The sequence below is a fragment of the Periophthalmus magnuspinnatus genome, chromosome 7 (assembly GCF_009829125.3).
Source record: "Periophthalmus magnuspinnatus isolate fPerMag1 chromosome 7, fPerMag1.2.pri, whole genome shotgun sequence".
NCBI classification, from domain to species: domain Eukaryota; kingdom Metazoa; phylum Chordata; class Actinopteri; order Gobiiformes; family Gobiidae; genus Periophthalmus; species Periophthalmus magnuspinnatus.
Window position 1 is genome coordinate 30385687 of NC_047132.1, and position 26080 is coordinate 30411766.

Consider the following 26080-nt stretch of genomic DNA (forward strand, 5'->3'; position numbering starts at 1 on the left):
TTATTATATGGTGAGATGTGTAAAATCGCGCTGAAAAGTGGCGAAACAATGAACAAACAGGTCATTTATGTCATGTGCCTCGTCGACTTTCTCATCCAATTTGAGCCACTTTAGTAAACAAGCCCTGTCTGCAGCCGTACTCTCCCATGTCAGCGTGTTAAACTCGTACTGTGCAGTTAAACTTGTACTGCCTGTGTTTTAGATTTGAGGGTGAAGTGACCGTTTCGCTGTGACTAATCTGAACCACACCAGGATCAAAGTCTGTGACGGACAGAACACTCATCCACCCAAACCTCACAGGGAAAATCAAACAGGTCCAGGGAACATTTCACTTTAGTATTTTTGAAAAGTAACCCACTCTTCTTGAAGTAGTCCTAACACTGAACTGTATTTAAAGTTTAGTTTTTAGTCCAGATTAGGACCGGGGATTACAGTGTCTCTCACAATTCAGACACACACAATCAGTGATGGGACGAATACTTTTGGTGCGTGATTTGTCTGTTATTAATGTTTATATCTTGATTTATGGACACAAAAGCGAAATAAAAACACCAGGATCACGTAGAGCAGGTTAATATGAACATTTTAAGACCAAAATGACGAGTCTGAGAGCAGCAGAGGGATGAGTTTTTCAATAGAAAGTGAACTGGAGCCAGAGTCGATGGAGCTGGAAGCGTGTCCATGCTCACTTCCTGTTTGGAACACTCCAGCTAGCACGTTAGCTATGTCCATTTATATATACAGTCAACGGCCTAAACATGTAAACGTGCCGATGATCTCCCCCTCACCTCTTTTTCTTGGTGACGATGAGGACGTCGTTGAACAGAAACAGGTAGTAGCTCCTCTGGCTGAAGGCTCTCCAGATGCTCAGCTCCTCCGAGGACATGGCGAGCTCTCCACGCTTCCTGAGCCAACGCGAGGAGGAGATGAGGGGGAACGGCTGCACACGCAGGACAATGAAAGTGAGTTTGAGTATTTTATAAATTTAAAAAAATCCACATTTACACAGATCTCAAAAGATATTTTCAGGTTTCAGTTAAAGTTTATTCATATAGCACATTTAGAACGACATCAGCTGACCAAAGTGCGTGAAAAAAATGCCCAGCCTCCTCCTCCTATCTATCTATCTATCTATCTATCTATCTATCTATCTATCTATAAATCAGTGTCTATATATATTACTACTCCATTCATTCTAATGAGACTATTTCTGGTATTATCACGCCTGCACGGTTGGAAATAGAGGGATGTCCTCATTGGCTTTTTTGTTCAGTATATGTGGAATATGTGAACCAAACTTTAATTTTTTTCATCTCAGTTAAGCAAAACCCATGTATTTCTATGAGAATATTAATGTTCTTCAGTAAACAAAATTTTGTGGTCCCATTCAAATTTTCAAGGGGGCGCTGTAGAGCAGTTTTATATCATAGCTGTACATGTTGTACATCGTTGTGTTCACGTTGTCAATGTGCACTGAAGTTAAATTACGCTCCACTTCACTTTTGCTTCCAGCTGTCTCCATTTTGGAATTTAGAATTGAACATCAACGTTTGAATGTGTTTATTGCTATGGCGACGGTCCAGATTTGGCGTCTTTCAAACCCATGGATCGTCTCCATGACAATGGCATTCCTTTATGATGTCACGCCTCAAATCTTGATGACATCAGACCCTTTTATGTAAGTGAGAGCACGTTCAGACTGTTCATTTATCCACATCTTCTGAAGAGAAAAGACACATTTCTGAAGCAGAGAGACAGGTTTACAAACCGAGACTCAAAACACAAAAGACACAAAATGGACAGCCGCAGAGAATACACGCTGCCCTTACAGAAAAAGATCGACATCAACTTCAAACACGACGTCAATCGTGTTTATGAACTGGCACAAAAGCACTACCTGCCAGTAGATTTTAAAGAGGTGAAAAAAGAAGGACCTCTCCACGATGCAATCTTCACCTTTCGTCTAACGGTTGGAGAATTCACTGCTGAAGCGGAAGCACCAACCAAAATGGGTGCCAAAAAGCTCTGTGCACAACAGATTCTGCCGGACCTGCTGCGCCTACCTCTACTCCAGGAGGAGGAAAGTTATTCGAGATTCAGGAAAAAAAAGAATTACACTCTTTGGCAAGAACTACCCATGTTTAAGCACAAAGAAGACCCAGTACAATGCCTGGATGAGCTGGTAACAAAGTGGCGTGGAAAGCCCCCAAAATACAGTGTAGTGGAAATAGACAGGGAGACTGAGCCTTGGATCTATCACATCCAACTGACTGTAGCAGACCAAACAGTGGTGGGAAGAGGTGAGTCAAGGAAAGAGGCCAAAAAAGCTGCTGCAGTCAAAATGCTCAACTACTTTGGTTATAACTACATTGATGAGGAGCCACAACCACCTCCCCGGAAAGTGCAGCTGGATAATGCCCAGGAAAACACCGCTCCAGATGTGTTTAGTGAGGAGGTTACAGAGAGTAACGGCCATCTGGAAGACGCTTGTCCAGTTCCTCAAGGGAACCAATCTGAGGAGGACATCCAGTCATCACCAGTGGACCTGCAACAGTCTGAACCAGTTATGGAAGAGGCCACGTCTGGTGTTGGACAAGAAGAACCACCTGAAACACTGCAGGAGGACACATGTACGGAGCCCATAGATCACAAGCTCCAGCTTCTACAGCCAGATGTCCTTCCAATGCTGATAACAATGGGTGTGATTCAAATCAACAATGGGACAATCCAGTGGAGTGAACCACAAGCAGCTCCAGGTAGTGGAGAGACGGCATCTGAAGACGTCCCAGTCCACTTCTCTGGGGTTAGTGAGACCACCACACCTGAGGCTCAGGTAAATGTAACAACAACAGAGCCCCAAGAAATGGCACCTGACGCTCTCCAGGACATGGCACCTGACGCTCTCCAGGACATGACCCCTGACGCTCTCCAGGACATGGCACCTGACGCTCTCCAGGACATGACCCCTGACGCTCTCCAGGACATGGCACCTGACGCTCTCCAGGACATGACCCCTGACGCTCTCCAGGACATGGCACCTGACGCTCTCCAGGACATGGCCCCTGACGCTCTCCAGGACATGGCCCCTGATGCTCTCCAGGACATGGCCCCTGATGCTCTCCAGGACATGGCACCTGATGCTCTCCAAGAAATCACACCTGATGAACTGCAGGAAGTCTCATCAGAAACCACTCCAATTACTTCTGAGGATGTGACTATTGACAACACAACAGACTCTGAAGGTAACCTGTCCCAAACAGAGGAGGCGATTCAGCCAACATTAGTGGATCTGCAGCTGCAGTCCACGGATGTTACACCTGCAGGAATCAAACAACAGTCACTTGAGATTACCCAGGAGCCAATATCAGAAACCAGTGCAAGTGCTGAGCCCCAGGAGGAGGTCCAGCCTGCATCGGTGAACCTACAGGTGCGGCCTGTGGAAATCCTGTCCCAGTTGGCCTTCATTGGAGTCATAAGAGAAAGAGATGGCATCATAGACTGGTGTGAACCAAACCCAGCCACCACTCACCAGGAAGAGCTTGAGGTCTGCAGCCCTCATCAGTCTCAGGCCATAGAACCCCAGACCAGCACCATACCAGCCCCATGTGTAACTACATATGAGTCAGGGGACAACAGGGAAGTGAATCCAGTTGAAGATGCCCTGCATAAAGAAAAACCTGAACTGGCCACTGTTTTAACAACCATAACAGAGACCAACAATGCACCTCCGGCACGCCGTGGGAATGGATTGTCCTTCACCCTGACACGGGCTTTTGTCAAAAAAAGCTTTAAAATGGCTAAATGCCCCAATCGGCATGAGCCCAACCTAATGGCTGTCGACCTGCATATAAAGATCAAGGAGCGTCTCATTGTCGATGGAGATATCAGCTTCAAAGAAATGCAGAAAATTGGCAAAAAAGCAGCCAAACATCTCAAAGCAGAGTATGGCTCCGCTGGCTCCCTCCTGAGGGCTGCTCAAGCACAAGACACCTCAGCTTTTGAAGCAGCCACTGTGACCCATCTCAATAACGCTCTGACAGCCTTCCACAACCGCCCCAAGTCCATCCTGTCACGCTTCTCCTCCAGAGTGAGGAGGGCGTTCAGTTTTAATTAGGCCCAATTTGACGGCTATGTGCATTTACAACCATTTTGATGGAAAGAACGTTTCCTTTAAAATGTTTTAAAATGCATATATTTGTCTACATAATGTCCACAACATAACACGCTGAGAGCCGTCCACAACCACCTCAAGTCTGCGCTCACAATCCTCCAGACTAAGGAGACTAAGGCTCTCATACACACACACACACACAAACACACACACACAACACTGTAATTTGATAAAAATGTGCATTTAGAACCATTTTGATTGAAAGAACGTTTCCTTTAAAATGTGTTAAATGCATTTATTTACTCCAAAAATAAAAAAATGCATAACCAATGTTTTGCTTGTTGTTGTGTTTATTTGTTTACTTTAAATGAATTGACTTTTTCAAAAGAGTTACATTATTATTATTTTTTTTTTTTTCTTTACACAGAAAAAGAATGAACAAGAGAAAAGCAAACTGACTGTATCTGGAGTAGAACACTTTGTAACTCTGGTCACTGTCGCTTTAAACAACTGTAATTAATGTTCTTGAATTATAATATTCTATATTAAAGCCGCATGCGGCAATAAAGGTCCTCGCCACACCTTGCAACCGTGGGGTACACGCCACCGCGTAGATCCAGCCACGCCCCCCAAAATCAGTGCCAATATATATTACTACTCCATTCATTCTAATGAGACTATTTCTGGTATTATCACACCTGCACGGTTGGAAATAGAGGGATGTCCTCATTGGCTTTTTTGTTCAGTATATGTGGAATATGTGAACCAAATTTCAATGGTCTATGACAAACACATTTTTTTCATCTCAGTTGACCAAAACCCGTGTATTTCTATGACAAATGTTGGATGTTGCCATGGCAACACAGTTAAAAATAGACAGTCTTTGGCTTTTTTGTTCATTATGGCACGATGGATGTCCATGTCAAAATGTAATGGTCTTTGGCAAACAAAATTTTGTGGCCCCATTCAAATTTTCAAGGGGGCGCTGTAGAGCAGTTTTATATCATAGCTGTACATGTTGTACATCGTTGTGTTCACGTTGTCAATGTGCACTAATGTTTCTGACTCAATGTGACATCACCTGTGAAAAGGGTGCGAGGGTGTGCGCTTTTGTCATACTCAGGTTTGATCCAATATGGTTCCTGACATGTTCTATTTTTTGGTGTAAGTTTCAGATTTTTACGTTGATGTTTTAGTAGTAATAGTAATATAATAAGAACACTGACTCCAGACCCCAATTCCAGACTCCCAAAACAACCATATTTTTGCCATTCCTTAGCACAATAAATCATGATTTAGGTTTACACATTTTATGAATAATTTTACTTTTTCAAACATATTTCTAAAGAACTATGAGTTTTACCTTAATCTTCCCAAAGTCCATTTGTTTCTGTATTGTGTACATCTGCTCTGTGCGCTCCATCTGCCTCGCCCGCTCGTTGCAGCTTGTGACCAACTGTCGGCGTGACATTTGAGAATTATTACATGATCATAAACTCTGAGGTAATATGTTATGGGTTTGTGCGTTCTTACTTTGCTCATGGCGTGGAAAGCCCAGAGTGCAGCAAAGTATTCCGCTGTTTTGTCTGGAGTTTTCTGGCAAATCGTCTGTGGAGAAAGAAACGTGTTTTTGATGTGTAGACATAATACACCGTTTAGAGATTTGTCACAGCAAGCACAGTACAAACAAAGCTCTCCTCACAAAATATTGGAAAGATTTGAAGTTAATCAATTAAATAAATAGATGAGAATATACTATTTACTCTACTATACTTGTACAAGCCAGGTCGCTACGAGATCACCTGGTTGAGTGGTTTGTGGATTCAGATCAGTAATAGCAACACATTTAGAATTAACCAATTGGTAAAGCTTTTATATTCGCACGTTCAATTGTATATACATTTTTTTTCTGAAGAATGGCTACAGTAAAACCCAGGAAAAAGCATAGAAACGTCAAACTCCGAGGCCTTTGGTAGAGGACCCGAGCTTGGAAAAAAGATGAGACGGTGAGGACCATAGACTGGATATATAAATGGACATAGCTAACATGCTAGCTGTTCGACGTGGAGCCCTAAATCATTAAATGTCGTCTTTATTTTTGGTTATTTTTTTGGCTCTGACTTTATTCTCGTAAAAGTGTGACTTTATTCTCATTAAATTACAACTTTAATATCGAAATGTTACAACTTTATTTCCGTAGCGCTGTATTTTTAAAAATTATCCTTATACTCCGCCGTAGATTTGATTACAGTGGTCCCTCGTCATATCACGGTTCACCCTTTGTGGTCTCGCTGTTTCGCGGATTTTCCCAGTGCAATTCTACACGCTTTTTTACAGCCAAGGCACTGCAAACCACCGTCAAATAAATAATAATAATCTACTCTGTTCTCAAAATGTGTGAGAGCCAAGTTTAATTCGTATATAATAATGCTGCAAATTTACAGTGTTGATGTTTTGTTATAAATGCTGTTTTATGTTTACATGAATAATAAGATTTAATATTTGATTTAAATACATAAGCTACATTTATTTTATTACACCCATGTTGATGTTAAAATATCTTAGAACTGTTATTATTTAAGTTTTACGTAAATATGTTACCGTCACTTTAAGAGCGACAGCACGCACGAGGAAAAGAGCACACGCTTGAGCTGAGGCGGCGCATAAAGCCAGAGACAAATGGGTTTTTTTTACCGTAGTATTGTTTATTTTTGAGAATGACTTGGTTTGCTTACTTCTGTAAAAAAAGAATTTGGCAAAGCTGTGAATTAAAATTTTGTAACTCTCTTTTTACATCAGAGTCCAGTGAAAGTTATTTTCTCTTCAGTAAAAATACACGAGTAAAACACCAAAGGACAACACAAAACCAGGCCTCAACCCGCAGCCAAATTGCAAAAAAATAAAGCAGATTTTGCCTATTGTGGGTCATTTTTGGAACGTAACCCCCACGATAAACGAGGAATCGCTGTATTGCATAAGTCAGTTTTACAATATATTGTGCAGCCCAATAATAAACATTGCTGATCTGCTACTACAGCTTCATAACAGTATCTCTTTTTTTTGCATAGATGCCCATTGTGCAACCTTTTGTTTACTCACATCCAGCAGCAGTGGCAGTCTGGTGACCCGCTGCATGGGAAGAATGAGGAAGGAGATCATGGGAAGGCCTCCGCATTCAGTGCTCGACTCAATCTGCTTCAGTGCGTCTTTAAACCCCGTGTTATTGCTCCTAAAACACAAAAATAAACATTTAAATACACGCTTTAAACCATGTCAAATATAAAAGCAGCTTGTGTGCGTGCGTTGGCTCACAGTAGTTTCTGTAGTGTCCTCTGCTGGAAAGTCTCGTTGGAGCAGTACACGATGTAGGGTTCAAAATGGTGGGCGGCGTGGTTTTGCACGATGTCGCTGATGTCCCGGATCACTGGGTTGTCATAGTGACGCTTTTCTAAATCCTCGAAAAAACTGCAGAGAGACAAAACGACAAAGAAGAGTGAGCGAAAAGTGAACTTACGCCTGTAGAATAAGTGCGTTTTGTATGTTAACCGAGTGGATTCAGCGTTTAGCCTTTGTATTGACCTATTTTCGCTAATTATTTCAAACATTAGCTATTCAAATAGACTTGTCCATTAGTTGCCATGGAAACGCACTGAAGTGGTTCCAGTTCGCAATATGGAAGGTTTATAATTGGAAATGATTTAACAGCTAATTGTCCGTCTCGATGGTAACGTAACACCGTTTAACTAAAGGAAATTGAACATAGAAAACAGCTTTTTCAACTATACTTTTGTTCCCACGATAAGGTTAATGCCGTTTTGCAACTTTACAATCAAATAAATCTCATATCTGCTCTCTTTACTCTTTGTTTTTCCGATGCCATGGTGTTTGGACATGCCCGTAACGCCGCCATCGGAAACTGCAGATATTATCAGAGCCACGGGGTAAAAGGTAAACGGCTGGAACTGAAACCTGTAAGCTGCTCTTTGGACTGAACAATGACTCAACTCAACATGGATTGCGTTCTCGAGGAGCCTTTGTGTCCCTACGTTTTCAATATCACCGATGGCAAAGCGTGACATCATCTAATCTCTTGAGTTTCACAGCGACAAAAAGCATACGCAAAATGGACTTAGAGCTGAACGTCCTCATGAAATAAACAGATATCAGGCGACAATAACAGTTTAAAGCTAAATTATTTTGAGCGTTTTTAGTTTTAGGGTTAGAATCACAATTGTAAAGCTAATTTGATACATCTACGTATTGTTTTGTGCAGTTTAAAGTGTTAAAATGGCATTGTACAAGGCTCTAGAGCGGGCTAAAATCCACTAAAATGCCGTTATACTTTATTGAAAGAGGCTGGAATTCCACTGAAACCACAAGTACAGCTACAACAATGGCATCAATCCTTACGTAACAGTCACATAATGAAGAGTTTAGTGTGAAATGCTTCAACGCTTTGTTTATACCTGAATGAGACTTATTTAGAAATGAATTCAGATCAAATGTACTTGTGTTTCAGGCTAAATTATACATATTTTTCCTCAAATTGTAATGATAAAGTCAGTTTTCCTGTATTTCCAAGGTCCTATATTACCAAAAAAAATGACTTTTGAGAGCTTTTAGCCATGTTTTAATGTTGTTTCCTCATCAAAAACACACCCGGAGTTGTGTTTTGTTTAATTCACACATGTTCAAAATGCTCTGTTCCACCTTGTGATGTCATGAAGTGGTCATTTTCAAGTTAGCAGCAAATTTTTACATTTTGTTCAGCAGAGATTGGCAATTCCCGGGCTGAAATGATCCAAATGAGTCTAGAAATGAAAGTGTGTGGAGTTTAAAAACACCGTGGAGCACTTCCTGTATTACCACTTGATGACATCACAAGGTGGAACAGAGTGTTTTCGGTCTGAGAGAAGAACTTGGCCTAAATATGCAGGGTTTGTGTGTTAAATGTGCGTGAATAAAAACAAAAACACAGCTCCAGGACTGTTTATGATGAGGAAACATTAGAACAGATCAGAAAACAGCGTGATACGGGCTTTTTAAATAAGCCACAGCTCCTTTTGTTAAGTTCTGACTGAGCCACTCCTTCGCATATTCCAGGCATTTAAACAAAAACCTGTAAAATGAAACCAAACGCCAACCCAGCCCCAATCTCGCCACACAAACTGAATAAAGACGCGGCATATTTATCAGCACCACACCCATTTTTCTGCAAAGGTCGATCAAAACATGTGCTATTTTTAAGCTAACACACTGACAACAAACGCTTTTCCCGGTAGTATTAGCATCTCGAAATGAGGGAATTCGTGTAGTGAGGCGCCCCAACCAGTTCGACGAGCGGGTTTCAACATGTCCTGGGACCTACAGGATACAGACGCTACACGCTCAGGGCAACAGCTACCACCGCAGACGCTATACACCCGATACCAACTCTGAGACCGAAATCACCAACACAGCCAGATCGTTTAATGCACAGAGAGCTCCTGGACATGCTAGCTTTACTTATGCTAGGAATTGCTACAAAAGGGTCTGGATTAGCACGCTGGATTCATCTGTAAGAACATTTTGGTTTTACAGATTAGAACTGGATAATCTCAAATAAGCAGTTTGAGCAACTTACAATAAGTAGAAGAGAGTTTTATAATGTAAATATACTGTAGAATAAAAGGTAAACTGAGTGTAGCTCTTGATCTTGTTCAGGGGAGAGGGAGAAGTTTGTCACCATGAGCTTGGGCATTTTTTTTTTAAATTGTATTTTATTTTATTCTATTTTTATTTATGTATGTATTTAGTTATGTATTTATGTATGTATGTATTTATGTATGTATGTATGTATGTATGTATGTATGTATGTATGTATGTATGTATGTATTTATTTATTTATGTATTTATTTATTTATTTATGTATTTATTTATTTATTTATTTATTTATGTATTTATTTATTTATTTATTTATTTATTTATTTATTTATTTATTTATTTATTTATTTATTTATTTATTTATTTATTTATTTATTTATTTATTTATTTATTTATTTATTTATTTATTTATTTATTTATTTTGGGGAGGCGGAATTTTGATTTTGTTATTATACAAATAATTTCCAAAAAAAATTGTTACCTCCTCAAAAACAGACCTGGAGTTGTGTTTTGTTTCATTCACACATGTTTGAGTAACTCTTTATTATTAGTCTGTAACATCTCCAAAGCTCAAAACGCTCTGATCCACCTTGTGATGTCACGAAGTGGTAGTTTTCAAGTTAACAGCTCCTTTTACCTTAAGTTCAGTAGATATTGGCAATTCCAGAGCTGAAATGATCCAAATGATTCTAGAGAAGTATAGACTGTATGGAGTTTACACAGCGGAGCACTTCCCGTATTACCACATGATGACATCACAAGGTGGAACAGAGTGTTTTCAGTTTGAGGCAAGAAATCAACACCTAAATTTGGAGGGTCTGTGTGTTAAACATGTGTGAATGAAACAAAAAACACAACTCCAGGTCTGTTTGTGACGAGGAAACGACATTATAACAGATCAGAAAATACGCTGTAGTTTTTTTAAAGTGGTTCTGTCGGCTGTATCTTGATATTTGAGTTACTTCATTTATTCTAAACACTATTTATTGAGGTACATGATTATATATAAATTGATTTGTGATGGTTTTGAAGACGCGGAGGCACCTTGGGTTAATCTGGTGTATTATCAACAATTTTTTAATATATTTGCTGTATTTTCCTAACACTGCAGTACGTTGGTTTTACACATATAACCCTGGTTTAATCTAGAAAACTGCTGCTCCGTTTAGGCCTCGTTTGGGCCCTGGTGAAGTGACTACTCAGATTTGTTCATTCGCTCAATCCAATCTCAGGTTTCAAAAGCTTTTCTTCTTTATATTATTATGTTATGATGATTTTCTTACCGTTTGCTGACGTCTTCAATGACCGAGATGTTGGAGAAGAGGTGGTGGTGTTCTGTAGCGGTCATGGTCTTCCTGAGGGCCTCGCTGTTTTTAAAGTGCCGCACCAGGATCCCCAAACTGTGAAGGTACGAGTGCTCGGAGGTGATGATCTCAAAAATAGCCTGAGAATATACAAAAAAATACAAGAGATACTTTAGATGGGACAAAAACGCTACTAGGGCCGTGTTTAAAGGCCCATATGACGCTGGTTTGTGTTTATATTCAGGTCACAGTCCAAGAGCAGAAGGATAAAAACTCATGAGACGACTCCAATTAAACAAGTGAAACTAATAACAAGGTCCACACTGCATTTCACAACAGGTTTGAAAGAAACTACAGCGTTTTTCATCAAACCTAGACCTGGACCTAACCTAGACTTAGACTTAGACCTAGATCTAAATTTAGGCCAAGACCTAGACCAAGACGTAGACCTGGACATAAACTTAGACCTTGACCTAGACTTAAACGTAGACCTAAACTTAGGCCAAGACCTAGAGTTAGACATAGACCTAAACTTAGACCTAGACTCAGATCTAGATTTAGACTTAAACAGACCTAGACTTAGACCTAGACTTAGACCCAATCTTAGACCCAATCTTAGACCCAATCTTAGACCCAATCTTAGACCCAATCTTAGACCTAGACCTAAACTGAGGCCAAGACTTAGACCAAGACCTAGAGTTAGACGTAGACCTAAACTTAGACCTAGACTCAGATCTAGATTTAGACTTAAATAGACCTAGACTTAGTCCTAGACTTAGTCCTAGACTTAGTCCTAGACTTAGTCCTAGACTTAGTCCTAGACTTAGTCCTAGACTTAGTCCTAGACTTAGTCCTAGACTTAGTCCTAGACCTGGACCTAGACCTGGACCTAGACCTGGACCTAGACCTAGACTTAGATCTAGACCTAGACTTAGACCTAGACCTAAACTGAGGCCAAGACTTAGACCAAGACCCAAGACCTAGACCTAGACCTGAACCTAGACTTAGACTCAGACTTAGACCTAGACTTAGACCTGGACTTAGACCTAGACTCAGACTTAGAACTAGACCTAGACTTAGACCTGGACCTAAACTTAGGCCAAGACTTAGACCAAGACTTTGACTTAAACTTATGACTTAGACCTAGACCTGGACGTAGACCTAGACTTAAACCTCGACATAGACCTAGACTTAAACTTAGATCTAGTCCTAGATCTAGACTTAGACTTACACTTAGACAAACTTTATTGATCCACATATGAAACGTTTTGGACGGTCACAGACGCCAGCTCAGCCAATCAGAGCTGGACTAAGGCCGGTTTCAGGCAGTCGTCTTGTTCACTGTTCTTCACTGAGATAAAACTGTACATCTAAACCAACGCTTTGGCCTGGGTTAGAATAATCTGGATTATCTGATCTGTCATAATTCACTGCACATTTGTAGATTATTCCAGAGTCCAGTCCTTTGTCAAATATATTCACTTATTCAAAGATTGTTCTTGGAGTGAAAAGTGTGAAAACCGCTGGCTGTTAGGCTGTTCCTTTCACAGCTTATTCTGATTACATAATACTACTAAGTACTTATACAACACCTCTAAAGTACAAAATATCAACTTGTTTAAAGACTCATTATGAAGCAGAAGTAGTGCAGTACAGTATTTAAGTAGAATTTTTAGGCATCTGTACGTTTTACTTTGACTTCACAACATTTGAGAGCAGGTACCTGTACTTTCATCTGCAAACTAGTACGAGCAGAAGTACTTTTCATATAATTTGAGGGTTTATTTTTACCATGTTCGTGGAAATATCGTGAGTAAATTTTTTGCGTTCAAGTTTCAGCTTTGAGCAAACGGAAATAAATACATAAAATTCATACAAAAACGATTCATATTCTGCTACTGTGACCAAAATATGAGTCATTTTTAAATAAATATCACGACATTTACACTTAAACAGGTGAACTACACTTGTGGGAAATACTTCAACTTCAATACTTTTACTTCAGTAGATTTTTTCATGTGATACTTTTACTTGAGTAACTTTTTACCTCTGTATCAGTACTTTTAGTTAAGTAACAAAACCACCATTTAGGACTATAATACTACACATTCAAGTACTGACATTTAGTCCCATCTGTGTTTTACTGATAAACTTTTGGGTTCTGTTCTAATTTTTAATAGAAAAAGGAAACGTACATAATCACATCGTAGCGTCTGCATGTCCCGACAGTGTTTTACAGAAAAGTAAATAAGCCTCAAGCCTTAGAAAACTTTAACTGTAGGATTAAAAAGCAAACAAGAGATAAAATCCACAGATCAATGACCAAAATAGTGAAATACTGTATCTGTGAGTTTATTTGTGTAATATGTTTGGATTTATGAACATGGAACGCTCTCGGAAAGTTCTTGTTTTTTGTTAAAAGTGACAGCTGAAGATTTGTTTGCAGGCGACTTGTTGAGTCTTGACTTGCTGCCAAAACACGAGCGGCTAAACTGCAACAGAAGCCAACGCGGTGTAACAGTACGACACATGAGTAAGATCTGAGTTTTGAACGTCGTAATTACAGTGTTGAGTTGAGGTAAAGCTGCGTCTGCCGCTGACACGCCTGTCCGACTGTACTTCCTGGGTGCGTAGCGGTTTGACATAGACCAAAGTACACTACAGGGTGAAATACAGCTGGGTTTAGTCGTGCTAACGGGGCTAACGCACAGAAAGATAAGCAAAAATGGCTCACGCGTTGCTAGAAAACATCACGTAATGAACATCTATTGGAGAATTGATAGAAGTTATTACACTGTGACTTGGAATAGTTTAAATATAGGATCAGTTTTAGCTGCAAACGCAAATAAATCGTGAAAATACAGTTGTCCCTTGCTATATATTGGTTCAACTTTCGCGGTTTCACAGATATTTTTAGTACAATTTTACGTTTTTTTGCAGTGTATGAGCGTGCGTTGTGTTGTGCGTCCTGATTGGCTGTTGGACTGTAGACCATTGTCCATCAGTCTCCTCCGTGCCGTGTCTCCTGTACAGTACAGAATGTGTTCAGACAAATTTACATAAACGTTGGATCGCAGTGTGACTCTGAAGTGCTGTACGTTTGCAATTTGTTTTCTCCCCGACAAAACCCACAATGTCGATGAAACGTTCTGCACCGACAAAGACGCCTACGAAGGTTTGAACTTTGAGAGAGTTTAAATGAGAGAGGACTAAACCAGGACTAAAACAAGACTAAACCAGGATTAAACCAGGACTAAACCAGGACTAAACCAGGATTAAACCAGGATTCAACCAGGACTAAACCAGGACTAAACCAAGACTAAACCAGGATTAAACCAGGATTAAACCAGGACTAAACCAGGACTAAACTAGGACTAAACCAGGACTAAACCAGGACTAAACAAGGTCTGAACTTTGAGAGAGTTTAAACAAGAGAGAAATGTGAGAAAATGTTAACGCCTGTGTGAGAAAAGTGTATAAAGTGTGTGGTGAGGGGTTTTACAGCTGCAAAACATATAGAACAAATGTAAAAAATAAAGCTGATTCTTCACGGATTTCGCCTGTTGCGGGTTATTTTTGGAACATAACCCCCCGCGATAAACCAGGGACCACTGTATATAAATAATAAGACTCATCTTGGTGTAACTTGAATCAACGCTACTCATTTGCACGTCTTTAAACGGCGCTATTTCGGCTGAAACTTTCCTACATGCTAACGCTAACTTCAGATCAGCTTTGAGACCCATTATGGAACAAAAGCTAGCAAAGCAAACAGTTGTGCGCGGGAGGCTTGTGATTGCACTGCAGGGTGTGGCGGCTTTCAGGTCCTGCAGTCACACGGGGCTGGACCACTGCTATTCACACACATCTGCTCACAAACGGTGCAAAGAAAAAGAGATAGAGTTACGCCGTTTACCGTCGATGAAACCAGCGCGTTGAAAATGTCCCCGGGTTACAGTGAGGGAAGGACTACGCAGTTTCGTTACTTAAGTAAAAGTACAGATACAGGAGCAAAAAAGACAAAAAAAATAAAGTAAAAGTAAAAGTATTACATTAGAAGACTGAGTTAAGTAAAAGTATTAAAGTACCTGTTTGAAAATGTACTTAAATTAAACTGGAATTGCCTCCCGGTCCAGCTGAGAGTCACACAGGGCCTGGACTTTTTTTTTTTTTAAAGCTAATCTAAAAATCTTTTTATTTAGAAAAGCTTTACTGTTGATGTTTTTAGCATTTAGCAATTAGTATTTGTTTAAAGTTCTTGTTTTATTGTAGCACTCTGAGATTCTGTGAAATGAAGAGTATTATTATTATTATTATTATTTGTATTATTATTAATTTTTATTTTTACTTTATTTATTTATTATTATTATTATTATTATTATTATTATTATTAATTTATCTTTTTACTTTATTTATTTATTATTATATGTTTATTATTATTATTATTATTATTATTAATTTATTTTTTTATACTTTATTTATTATTATGTTTTTTATTATTATTATTATTATTTATTTTTTACTTTATTTATTTATTATTATATGTTTATTATTATATGTTTATTATTATTATTATTATTATTATTATTATTAAAAAGTAAAAGTATTTTGCATAGATTTTGAGGTTTTTTGAAGCTTCAAATGTGGTGATTTTGATACAGATTCATGCCGAGTTTTGTTCAAAAGAAACAATTGAATCACTCACTTTTCTATTTTTTCTTTTGCTCAAACTATGAACGTGTTAAAAATAAACCCTCAGCCTTTTCAGCACGTCTCAAACAATAATAAAAAATACTTTCACTTGTCAGTCCTGTTCAAACACGTAGCGGAGTAGAAAGTACAGATACTGCTCTCAAATGTAGTGAAGTAAAAATAAAAAGTATCACCTTAAGTAAAAGTACAAATACCTACAATTTGTACAGTTCTTTACTACTTTGGCTTTGTTACATCCCACTGAACACACCTGGTATAACTTTTAACTCTACAAAAACGTAAAAATTAACTTATGGAAATTGACGTATGTGATATTCCCAGAAATAAAGATAAAATATTTCACATGTTAATGAAATGTCGACAATTGTACCACAGTCACTTCCTGATATGTGCAATATTTGGACTTTTTCCCCATTCAAAAGACACACTATTGAAATGATTTTGTTGTAAACTGTTTACACAATCGCTATGGAAACGATCCTAAAGTTTTATCTTTCGGAAACCCATGTTAGCTCAAAGATATTACTAATGTGAGAAAACCGGATGTCGTAGTGAGGCCGCAGTGGCTCTCTACAGCGTACAGTCGTCCCTCGCTATATCGCGGTTCACCATTCGCAGTCTCGCTGTTTTTCGTGAATTTTAGTCAAATTTTTCATGCTTTTTTTTACATCGTATGAACGTGCATCGTGTTCTGCGTCCTGATTGGCTGTTGGACTGTAGACCATTGTCCATCAGTCTCCTCCGTGCCGTGTCTCCTGTACAGTACAGAATGCGTTCAGACAAATTTACATAAACGTTGGATCGCAGTGTGACTCTGAAGTGCTGTACGTTTGCAATTTGTTTTCTCCCCGACAAAACCCACAACGTCGATGAAACGTTCTGCACCGACAAAGACGCCTACGAAGGTTTGAACTTTGAGAGAGTTTAAACGAGAGAGAAATGTGAGAAAATGTTAACGCCTGTGTGAGAAAAGTGTATAAAGTGTGTGGTGAGGGGTTTTACAGCAAAAAACATATAGAATAATTGTAAAAAATAAAGCTGATACTTCACGGATTTCGTCTATTGCGGGTTATTTTTAGAACATTAACGAGGGACCACTGTACCGCCATTGTGTCCGGAAGCAAGACACTTCACCCAGCTCCCTTTGCCGAAGTTTAAATGTGCTGTGTGAGTGATCGGTCGCAGTGGGAGGGGCCAATGGCGTAGATTTGCAGCTATTGTCCCACGGTTACAACAGTATCTGACCACCACCAGTTTGGACAATATGATGCATTGTAAAACGCTTTGGATATCTTGATTTTATGGCCAAAAGTAACATATAAATACACATAAATAGTTGTAGTATGGTTGGATTAATTTGTGCACAGTACCTCTTGTCTCTTCCTTTCTTGGGGCGTGATCAAAGACAGGATTCCAGTCTCCTTCACCTTTGAAAACCAACATAATAGACATGACCGATAAACAGGAAATACCTTTGTTTCTGCAGATCAGATCAGACTAAAAACAGGTTAATTAACATCTAACTCACTAGAAGAAGTCAAGATACATTAGAGTGGAAGACTTTTTAATGACAAACGTTCAAGTCGGAAGTTTGTTTGAGTTTTACTGGGAAAACGGAAATGAAAAATGAAGTTCAGTTGAGTTTTTATAAAAGGTCAAAATCACAACAGCAGCAGTCACCTCTTAGGACTGAACATGAACTTTGATTTAACGGAAAGTTAGAAAATAAACAATAACAGCCAAGCAAATCATCACCAAGTAAAAGTACTCATCATCGTTTTTTTTATTTTGGGCACAATAAAAGAAGATAATACTAGCTGGAGATGATCTAAGGGTGTGTTCAAACTTGTGAGCAACACCAAAATTTGGGCTAAAGTGTGACTAAACCAGCGACTAACTGGACTAGACCAGGACTAAACAAGTACTTCAACGAGACTGAGCCAAGTCTAGATTATAATGAGCTCAAACCAGGACGAAACAAGTAAGAATGTGCATCTGTGTGATCCCTCAGGCGTCCAGGTCTGATCCATTGCAGAAGAAAAATATAAAACCTGTCAACTGGATAAAAAGCCACTTCAGTTCTGGTCAGATTACTCCTGGACACTGCCTTATCTCTGTCTGAAGGGAGGAGCTAACGACACTGAAACTTTAACCAGCAACTGTCTCCAGTTTAAGATGAAACTACCCAATTCAACCTTTAACGACGCTGCTATTGTTCTCTTTGTTTGGGTCTGAGGATGGAGTTATAGATGGGGGATTGATGATGTCTAAGGTCTTTCCTAACAAAAACAGCTTCTTTAACTCCCCTCTCAAACCATTTCTTTTCTCTCTGGCTCAGATCTGAACTTCACTATCTTCAAAGGAGCGGTTAGTGGCTTTGAGATGGAGATGTACAGCAGATTGAGGTCCCGAGCAGCTCTCACGCCGGTGTTGGTTCATTCTCTTATGGTTGTTTCTGTTTAGTTTCTCACTGCTCTCTTCACTACACTGAAATGGAGTAGACACATTACTTTGTTTATGACTCAGGGGTTTTGTCCTTTGGGTGAACCAGTTTTTATCTTAAAGTGTTTGTAGGTCTGAAAAAGACAGGAATCTCGTACGATCTGAAAATTCTCTGAAGTTTTTTTTGAAGACACACCCGCAGTGTAAGGAATAGTTACACCTTTCCTTCTAGGTTCAGATTGTTTTTAGCTCATATTCAGACAGATATAAGGCAGTGTCCACCAGTAATCTGACCAGAGCTGAAGTTTGGATGAGCAGCTAAACACATGATTTGTCCCATTTATGAAGTATTTTGTGAATGACTCAGTTCAAATTCCTGAGCTGATCTCTTTAATCTGTGCACTGTGTGTGGTTTGTCATGTGTAGTGACTGGATGTTTTGGTCTATGTCCTGTTTTCTGTCTGTCATCACGGATAAAAGAGCTGTTTTTTATCTGTATTAATTCCGCTTCATGACATTTTGAATTGAGATAACTGCAAATCGTCTGACGTTTGAGAAATTATTATATTTTAAACAAATGATTACCAACAGTTCAGCAAAGCACATGGGAATAGTGCATATTTAAAAAAACTACATGGAAATTTATGTTTGATTTAATTTTATGTCTGAGTAAATAGCGTTTCTAATTTTTTTACATTGGTAGATCCAAAAGTGGCACGTTTACTTGAGATGGGACGATATTTGAAATTTGGTGTCAAAATGATTGCGATTAACGATTATATCACGATAATTATTGTTGCTGGCGGTTTAAAAATGTTCTAGATATGAATAATTACAATTTTAATATTATGAATAGGTGCTATATTTAAAAAAAAACTGTTAGTATTGTACAGTTTTGCACATGAGTTTGCAACGATTAGTGAATGTGTATGAAAGAAAGAGGATTTGTACATCTGAAATTGAGTGATTCTGTGTGTGTGAACTGAATGTTTTTAGAAATGTTGTATTCGAGGGGTGAGATGTGTCGTATTTGATGCATGTACCATATTTTTTACAGGTGTTTCATCCACTTACACCAAACTGTTACTCTTATTTAACATCAGCCTGTCCAGGAACTACATGCCGAAATTTGTTTTTTCGCTCTAACCTGACACCAAACATCTTTCCTGTTTTTTTTCTTAAGGTCAATGTGTTGTTGTGCACTGTCCCCGTCTAAATAAAACCATCCCGTACTTTGTTATAAGTGAAAACAACAGTGATCTAGAGGAGAACATCACGAAGAAGTAGTAGTTTTTCTGCACATTCTGGTGATATAACGGCGATTATCTTTGTTGGCGACTATCACGATTATATAAAAAGTGCCACGAACGATTATTATCAACCCTTTTTTATCACGATAAACCATATTATTGTGTATCGTCCCATCTCTAGTTCTAACACAGGCTGATTACTGCGTTGTGTCTCATATTTAAGTCATAAACACAAAATGATAGTGTTGTTGTACCTGTGGCAGCTGGCTCCAGGTGAGCTGAGCAGGTCTGTAGTTCCGCACCACGATGCCCTGGTCCCGCTCCTCCTCCACCGGATGCTCCACCACCACGAAATCATCCAACAGCTCGTCCTGGTTTGTGGAGTGCAGCCCCCGCTCTCTCACATCCTGGTACAGCCGTGGAGTGGCTAAAAACGACAAAAAGTACTCTCACTTTTAGCCGTTTTGATACTAGACAGACTGGCTTCGAAGTGGAACAACTAAAGTTCTTTTTTGTATAAATTTTTAAGTGTCTTTAAGTCTGATTCAAATCATTTACAGGTATAAGATAAAAGTAGCCTACACTATATTAAGTTTTGGATTATTTCAGACTTTGTGGGGATGGAAGGTCAGTACGTTTAACGATCTATGGGACGACTTTCAATAAATCTTTAAATAACTTTATTCCTTTGCTTAATAAGTGAAATTACACATTTAAAGCTCGTATATTACACTGTTTTCTGATCTGTTATGTTGTTTCCTCATCGCAAACAGACCTGGAGTTGTGTTTTGTTTCATTCACACATGTTTAACACAAAAACTCTGCTCTCAAACGCTCTGTTCCACCTTGTGATGTCATCATGTGGTAATACAGGAAGTGCACACACCTTCACTAGAATCATTTGGATCATTTCAGTGCCTGGAATTGCCAAACTCTACTGAACTAAAGGTAAAAGGTAACTTGAAAACTACCACTTCATGACATCACAAGGTGGAACAGAGCATTTTGAGCTTTGGGGATGTACAGATTGATAATAAAGTGTCACTCAAACATGTGTGAAAGAAACAAAACACAACTCCAGGTCTGTTTTTGAGGAGGAAACAGCATTAGAGCATAACTTAAACCTCACAAGAGTCAGTTTTAGGTCGGAAACTTGCTGCTTTTTTGCACTTTCACCGTCTTAAAGCAGAAGCGGTACATTAGAAACGCTACTTCTCAGTCTCAGTGTCAAATAGGTTGACAGTTGCGCAATATTTCATTTGTTTGTTGCTCGTCTGCAGCACTTATATAGGCCTGTCACGATAACACATTTAGCAGTTTGATGTATTCCTGAAGTAAAAACGATAAACAATACAATTAAAACCAAAACACAGCAGAATTATCCCCCCAAAAAACTACACTAAATGTACAATATAAAAAAAAAAACATGACCTGACACTTCTTAAGTAATTAGTTTCAATCTATAATGAGTCACTGAAGTTGTTTTTTTTTTCAACTTTCTACAGCTCAAATGAATACACACGATATAGGATAAATATTGACCCCCAAAAATATCGTTCCATCTGTCAAATATTGAACGATAAGTCGATATAGTGATTATCATGACAGGCCTACTGTATAATACACGTATGATGGAAGCAAAAGAAATGGGGGCCTCAAACATCATCTATCCTCTATCTACAACTCCATCCTCAGACCTAAAACAAAACAAAGAAAACAATAGAGTTATCCAGGACGCTAATATGTGTGAAATCACTCATTAGAGGCTTGAATGACTACGCTAAGTCAGACTCAGTGCACACTTAGTAGCACTTAGACCAAGCCTGCAAACAGAAAGTGTAAACATTATGTGTTTTTAGTTTTAGCGTTCCACCTCTGACTCGGGTTGGGACGATATTAAAATTTGCCGTCACGATTCTCATAGCCAAAGTATGTGATTAACGATTATATCACAATAATTGATAAATCATGAATAGATTCTCTATGTTAACGGCTGTTATAGTATTGTGCTTTGTTATAAGTGGAAACAGCAATTATCTAGAAAAGATCATGAGGGAGAAGTAGGTTTGTTCCGCACATTCTGGTGATTATATATAGTGTCCTACTTTCCTTCTACTTTCTTTCTTTATCCTTTATTTGTCAGGGGCCATGTACATATTCATTAATCTTACAAAAGAAAAGATGATTTGTCCCAGATTTAGCTACTGCTGCTTTCCACGTACAGTCCCTGAGCAGGTGAACACACATTAAAATACACATTTCATTACGATTACATTATAAAAAAACAGTTCATCATTGACATTAGCAGGAAAATACAATAAATGTCCCCATGTCCAATACAGTTTGTCTCCTTCAGTCCAAACCATTTAAAAAAAAATCAGTGAGGCAGAACAATACAATTTAACTAGCCCTTTGCAGAAAAACAGCCCCAAAGCATGATGTTTCCACCCTCATGATTCACAGTAGTTGTGGTTACCTAAAATGTGCTTTTTCAAATTTCTAATAAAATTATTCAAATCTACAATCAGTTTCAAAGTCTGGAGCTGATTCTCTGTCTGATGGTTTGAAAAGAAAAGGCGACTGAGCAAAGGCCGAGGATCTTTGTGGAACTATACAATTCCGGTTCACAGCGACAAAGTGGATCAGGGAGAGTTTGTTCAGAAGAAAGTTTAATAAATGTTTTCAATGTAGCTGGAGCTGCATTATTCATAATTTTGAATACATTTCTTAGATTTGAATACAAAATTAAATTGTCATAACTGAACATTTTATATTTACTTAGGATTTACAGTGGTGATAATGAAGTTTTTTTTAAATTTGTGCCTTTAATGCCTGATTGTAGACGGATAATGACACTGAAACACGTGAAAGAGGCTTTGACTGTGTCTTAGGGAAGAGATGTTGTATCAAACTGAGTTGCATCCTTTTTTAATGCTTTTTAACAATTATTTTCTACCATTTCATTCACGAGAAACAATATTATTACTATCCCATCTCTCCCTCTGACCATAATCACTTGACCTGAGTTGACATCATAATAATAATAATACTAGAGGGGTAAAAGTACAGGTTGCAGACTGATTGCACAGCCAAAAGTCGTGGCGGAGTTAACGTGACGACGCCTCCACACAGGTCACAGTGAGTGGGAGGAGAGCTCGGAATAACACACAGCTGCACCTGGAGCGCCGGAATATCAATTAAGTACAGCGTTTTAATCCAACGCCAAGTCTAATGTACGACACTGAAGCATAAAAGCACACGCACACAACACACAGTGAGGATTTTAGAAACAAAAGATACAAACTCATGACGACATTATTCACAATGTACAGTAATACTTATATTTTGTGCTAATATAAGTATCTTTAAAGGTCAAATATTGCACAAAATTGACTCTTGTGAGCTTTAAGTCATGTTATAATGCTGTTACCTCCTCAAAAACAGACCTGGAGTTGTGTTTTGTTTCATTCACACATGTTTGAGTAACACTTTATTATTATTTTGTTTAAATCTCCAAAGCTCAAAACGCTCTGTTCCCCCTTGTGATGTCATGAAGTGGTAGTTTTCAAGTTAAAAGCTTTTTTTACTTTTTTATTTTTTACTTTTAGTTCAGTAGAAATTGGAAATTCCAGAGCGGAAATTATCCTAATGAAGGTGTATGGAGTTTAAAAACACAGCGGAGCACTTCCTGTATCACCACATGATGACATCACAAGGTGGAACAGAGTTTTTTTCAGTCTGAGAGAAGAACTCAGTGTAAATACGCAGGGTTTGTGAGTTAAACATGTGTAAATGAAACAAAAAAACACAACTCCAGGTCTGTTTGTGATGAGAAAACGACATTATAACACACTGTAGATCAGATAATAGCGTAATATGAGCCCAGTATTTGTTTTACTTTTGTTTACTTTATAAAAATGGAAGATGAGTCACGCTAAAGAAGTGGCTGTACGTTTACTCCTCTGTCATTAAAAGCACAACAAATTATATCGCATCTGAAAAATACATTTTGTTATATTTTTACAACAAAGAAAACTTAAACACGACTTCACTTGGATGGATTTAAAATGATTGAAATAAGAAGTACAAGTATCAGAAATGTGTATTATTTGAACTGTAAGACAAACACAACAGATCGTCCTTATTTCACAGACGCAGATTAAACTGATGTCCATTTAGTGACAGAATTCAGTAAATAAAACCTTTAAAATACATTACAGAACTTTAAACTTTATATTGAGTATCACCACTTTACTAGAAAAACTCCAGATATAATTGGAACATATTTTTCAGAGAATACTGTAGTTCCGGTAAGAAGTTTTTCTGTGTAGTGTGGACCTGCTGCAGTGGTGAAACGTGTACTTAAGTATACATTTTTAAGAGGATACTTTTACTTTAGTACATTTGCCAGCAGTGTCTGTACTTTCACTTTTCCAGTTCTAAAATGTAGTGCAGTAGAAAGTATTTTTATTATAGTTTGAGACTTGCTGAAAAAGCTGGGGGTTTATTTTTAACACGTTCATAATTTGAGGAACTAAAATATCCAAGTAAAATCAGCTCGGAAATAAACGATCGATTAATTTGTTTCTGTTGAACAAAATTCATCAAAATCTTTACATTTGAATCTTTATAAAACCTCAAAATCTGCACTAAATACTTTTACTTTTTACTATTTAAGTCCATTTAATAATGATTTTACTTCAGTAGATTTTTTCATGTGATTCTTTTACTTTCACGTGAGTATGTTTTTGCTCCGGTATCTGTACTTTTACTGAAGTAGTACCTCCGCCCTGTGTACTCCTGATATCAGCTCCTTCACTGGACTTAAAGCTGATGGGGATTTTCCAGTTGTGTTTAGTTCCCAGTTAAATTTAGTGAGATTGTGACGTACCGTCTTTGAACGATCCACGCTGCTTCTGGTTCCTCTTTCGCCCCAGTGTCCTCTGCACAAAAAGAGAAAAGTATTTGAAACTAGAAGACGACAGAAGACAAGAAGTTTATCTGTACAGCACAATTTGTACACAAAGTAATTCAAAGTGTTTTACAGAATAAACCAGGACTAAACCAGGACTAAACCAGGACTAAACCAGGACTAAACCAGGACTAAACCAGGACTAAACCAGGACTAAACCAGGACTAAACAAGGGCTAAACCAGGTCTAAACCAGGTCTAAACCAGGTCTAAACCAGGACTAAATCAGGACTAAACCAGGACTAAAAATGTACTAAACCAGGACTAAACCAGGGCTGAACCAGGACTAAACCAGGACTAAACCAGGGCTAAACCAGGGCTGAACCAGGACTAAACCAGGACTAAACCAGGACTAAACCGGGACTAAACCAGGGCTAAACCAGAGCTAAACCAGGACTAAACCAGGGCTGAACCAGGACTAAACCAGGACTAAACCAGGACTAAACCGGGACTAAACCAGGGCTAAACCAGAGCTAAACCAGGACTAAACCAGGACTAAACCAGGACTAAACCAGGACTAAACCAGGACTAAACCAGGACTAAACCAGGACTAAACCAGGACTAAACATGGGAAATCAGTGTTTCAGTTTTCTGCAGTTAAAACCTGGATGAGACAGACCTCGACTTTGACCATGTTTAAATCCAGACTCAGACGGTTCTGTTTATCTGTGAATGTGACTGAAAGGGGTTTATTCTGCACTTTTCTCCTATAATGTTAATTTTATGATAATTATTTATGTTTCGATTTGTTGTATTGTGATTTTAATGTCTTTTTTATTCTGTAAAGCACTTTGAATTACCGTGTGTACAAATCGTGCTGTACAAATAAACTTCCCTTTCTTAGTTCACATTCTATTTCTGTATGAGATAGAAATACTACACAGTTTAAAAATCAATCAAATACTTAAACTAAAGCTAAAAAGCGATTCCTCTAATGTGCAGATGTAAAAGATAGAAAATATATAGATAGAATTTATACAAAGCACGAATAACCAGAGTATAAACCGCATGAATTACCTCTCCTCCCTGGCATTTAACACCATCTACACACAGGACATCTTGGTGTTTTATTGTTCTTTTCCTATTTATCGTGTCATATTTGTGTTTTATTGACATTTATGTGAAGCACTTTGGTTCAGCTGATGTCGTTTTAAATGCGCTTTGGGCCTGTAAATAAACTTGAACTGAAATTAATATTTGTGCATTCAGTATTGGATTGTTTTACAGTTTTAAAGTTAATGATTTACGTTAAAACAGACTGTGGTAATAGCAGTAAACAGAGAGCAAGTAGAACTGAAAGTAACATCGTGGGATTTTCACCTCAGTTGTTCCAGGTTTAAAGTTCATTCAAAGTTTTTTTACATTTGTTTTTGTGTCAGAATAAAAATAGAAGTGAAAACATCTGTAATAATGAAAAATGAACCACCACAGCGCCACCAACCTCACTGTGAGCGTCACTACTTCCTGTTTGATTATGTTTCTATGAGGTTTTTGCAGAGTTAAACTACAGTTAATAAATATTTAAAGATGAGGCAGTGGACAGGGAGCTGCAGGTGTGTCAGGGGTCAGAGGTTAGGGGGTAAGGGTCAGACAGTGGACAGGGATTAAACCAGGACTAAACATGGACTAAACCAGGACTAAACCAG

At 38.4% G+C, this 26080-nt stretch overlaps 1 protein-coding gene across 2 annotated transcripts in view; it reads right to left on the reverse strand.

Annotated features, from left to right (window-relative positions):
• The window catches only part of arhgef16 (Rho guanine nucleotide exchange factor (GEF) 16), a 41064-nt gene that overhangs the window by 8284 nt on the left and 6700 nt on the right, over positions 1–26080 (reverse strand). For both annotated transcript variants that reach the window (XM_033970066.2, XM_055223154.1), the window contains exons 3-11: positions 24355–24406; positions 19718–19890; positions 17142–17198; positions 11038–11198; positions 7424–7576; positions 7211–7340; positions 5645–5719; positions 5475–5567; positions 789–940 (exon numbers count right to left, since the gene is read on the reverse strand). In XM_033970066.2, the coding sequence (XP_033825957.1) occupies positions 789–940; positions 5475–5567; positions 5645–5719; positions 7211–7340; positions 7424–7576; positions 11038–11198; positions 17142–17198; positions 19718–19890; positions 24355–24406 (1046 nt within the window). The remainder of the gene's footprint in view (positions 1–788; positions 941–5474; positions 5568–5644; positions 5720–7210; positions 7341–7423; positions 7577–11037; positions 11199–17141; positions 17199–19717; positions 19891–24354; positions 24407–26080) is intronic.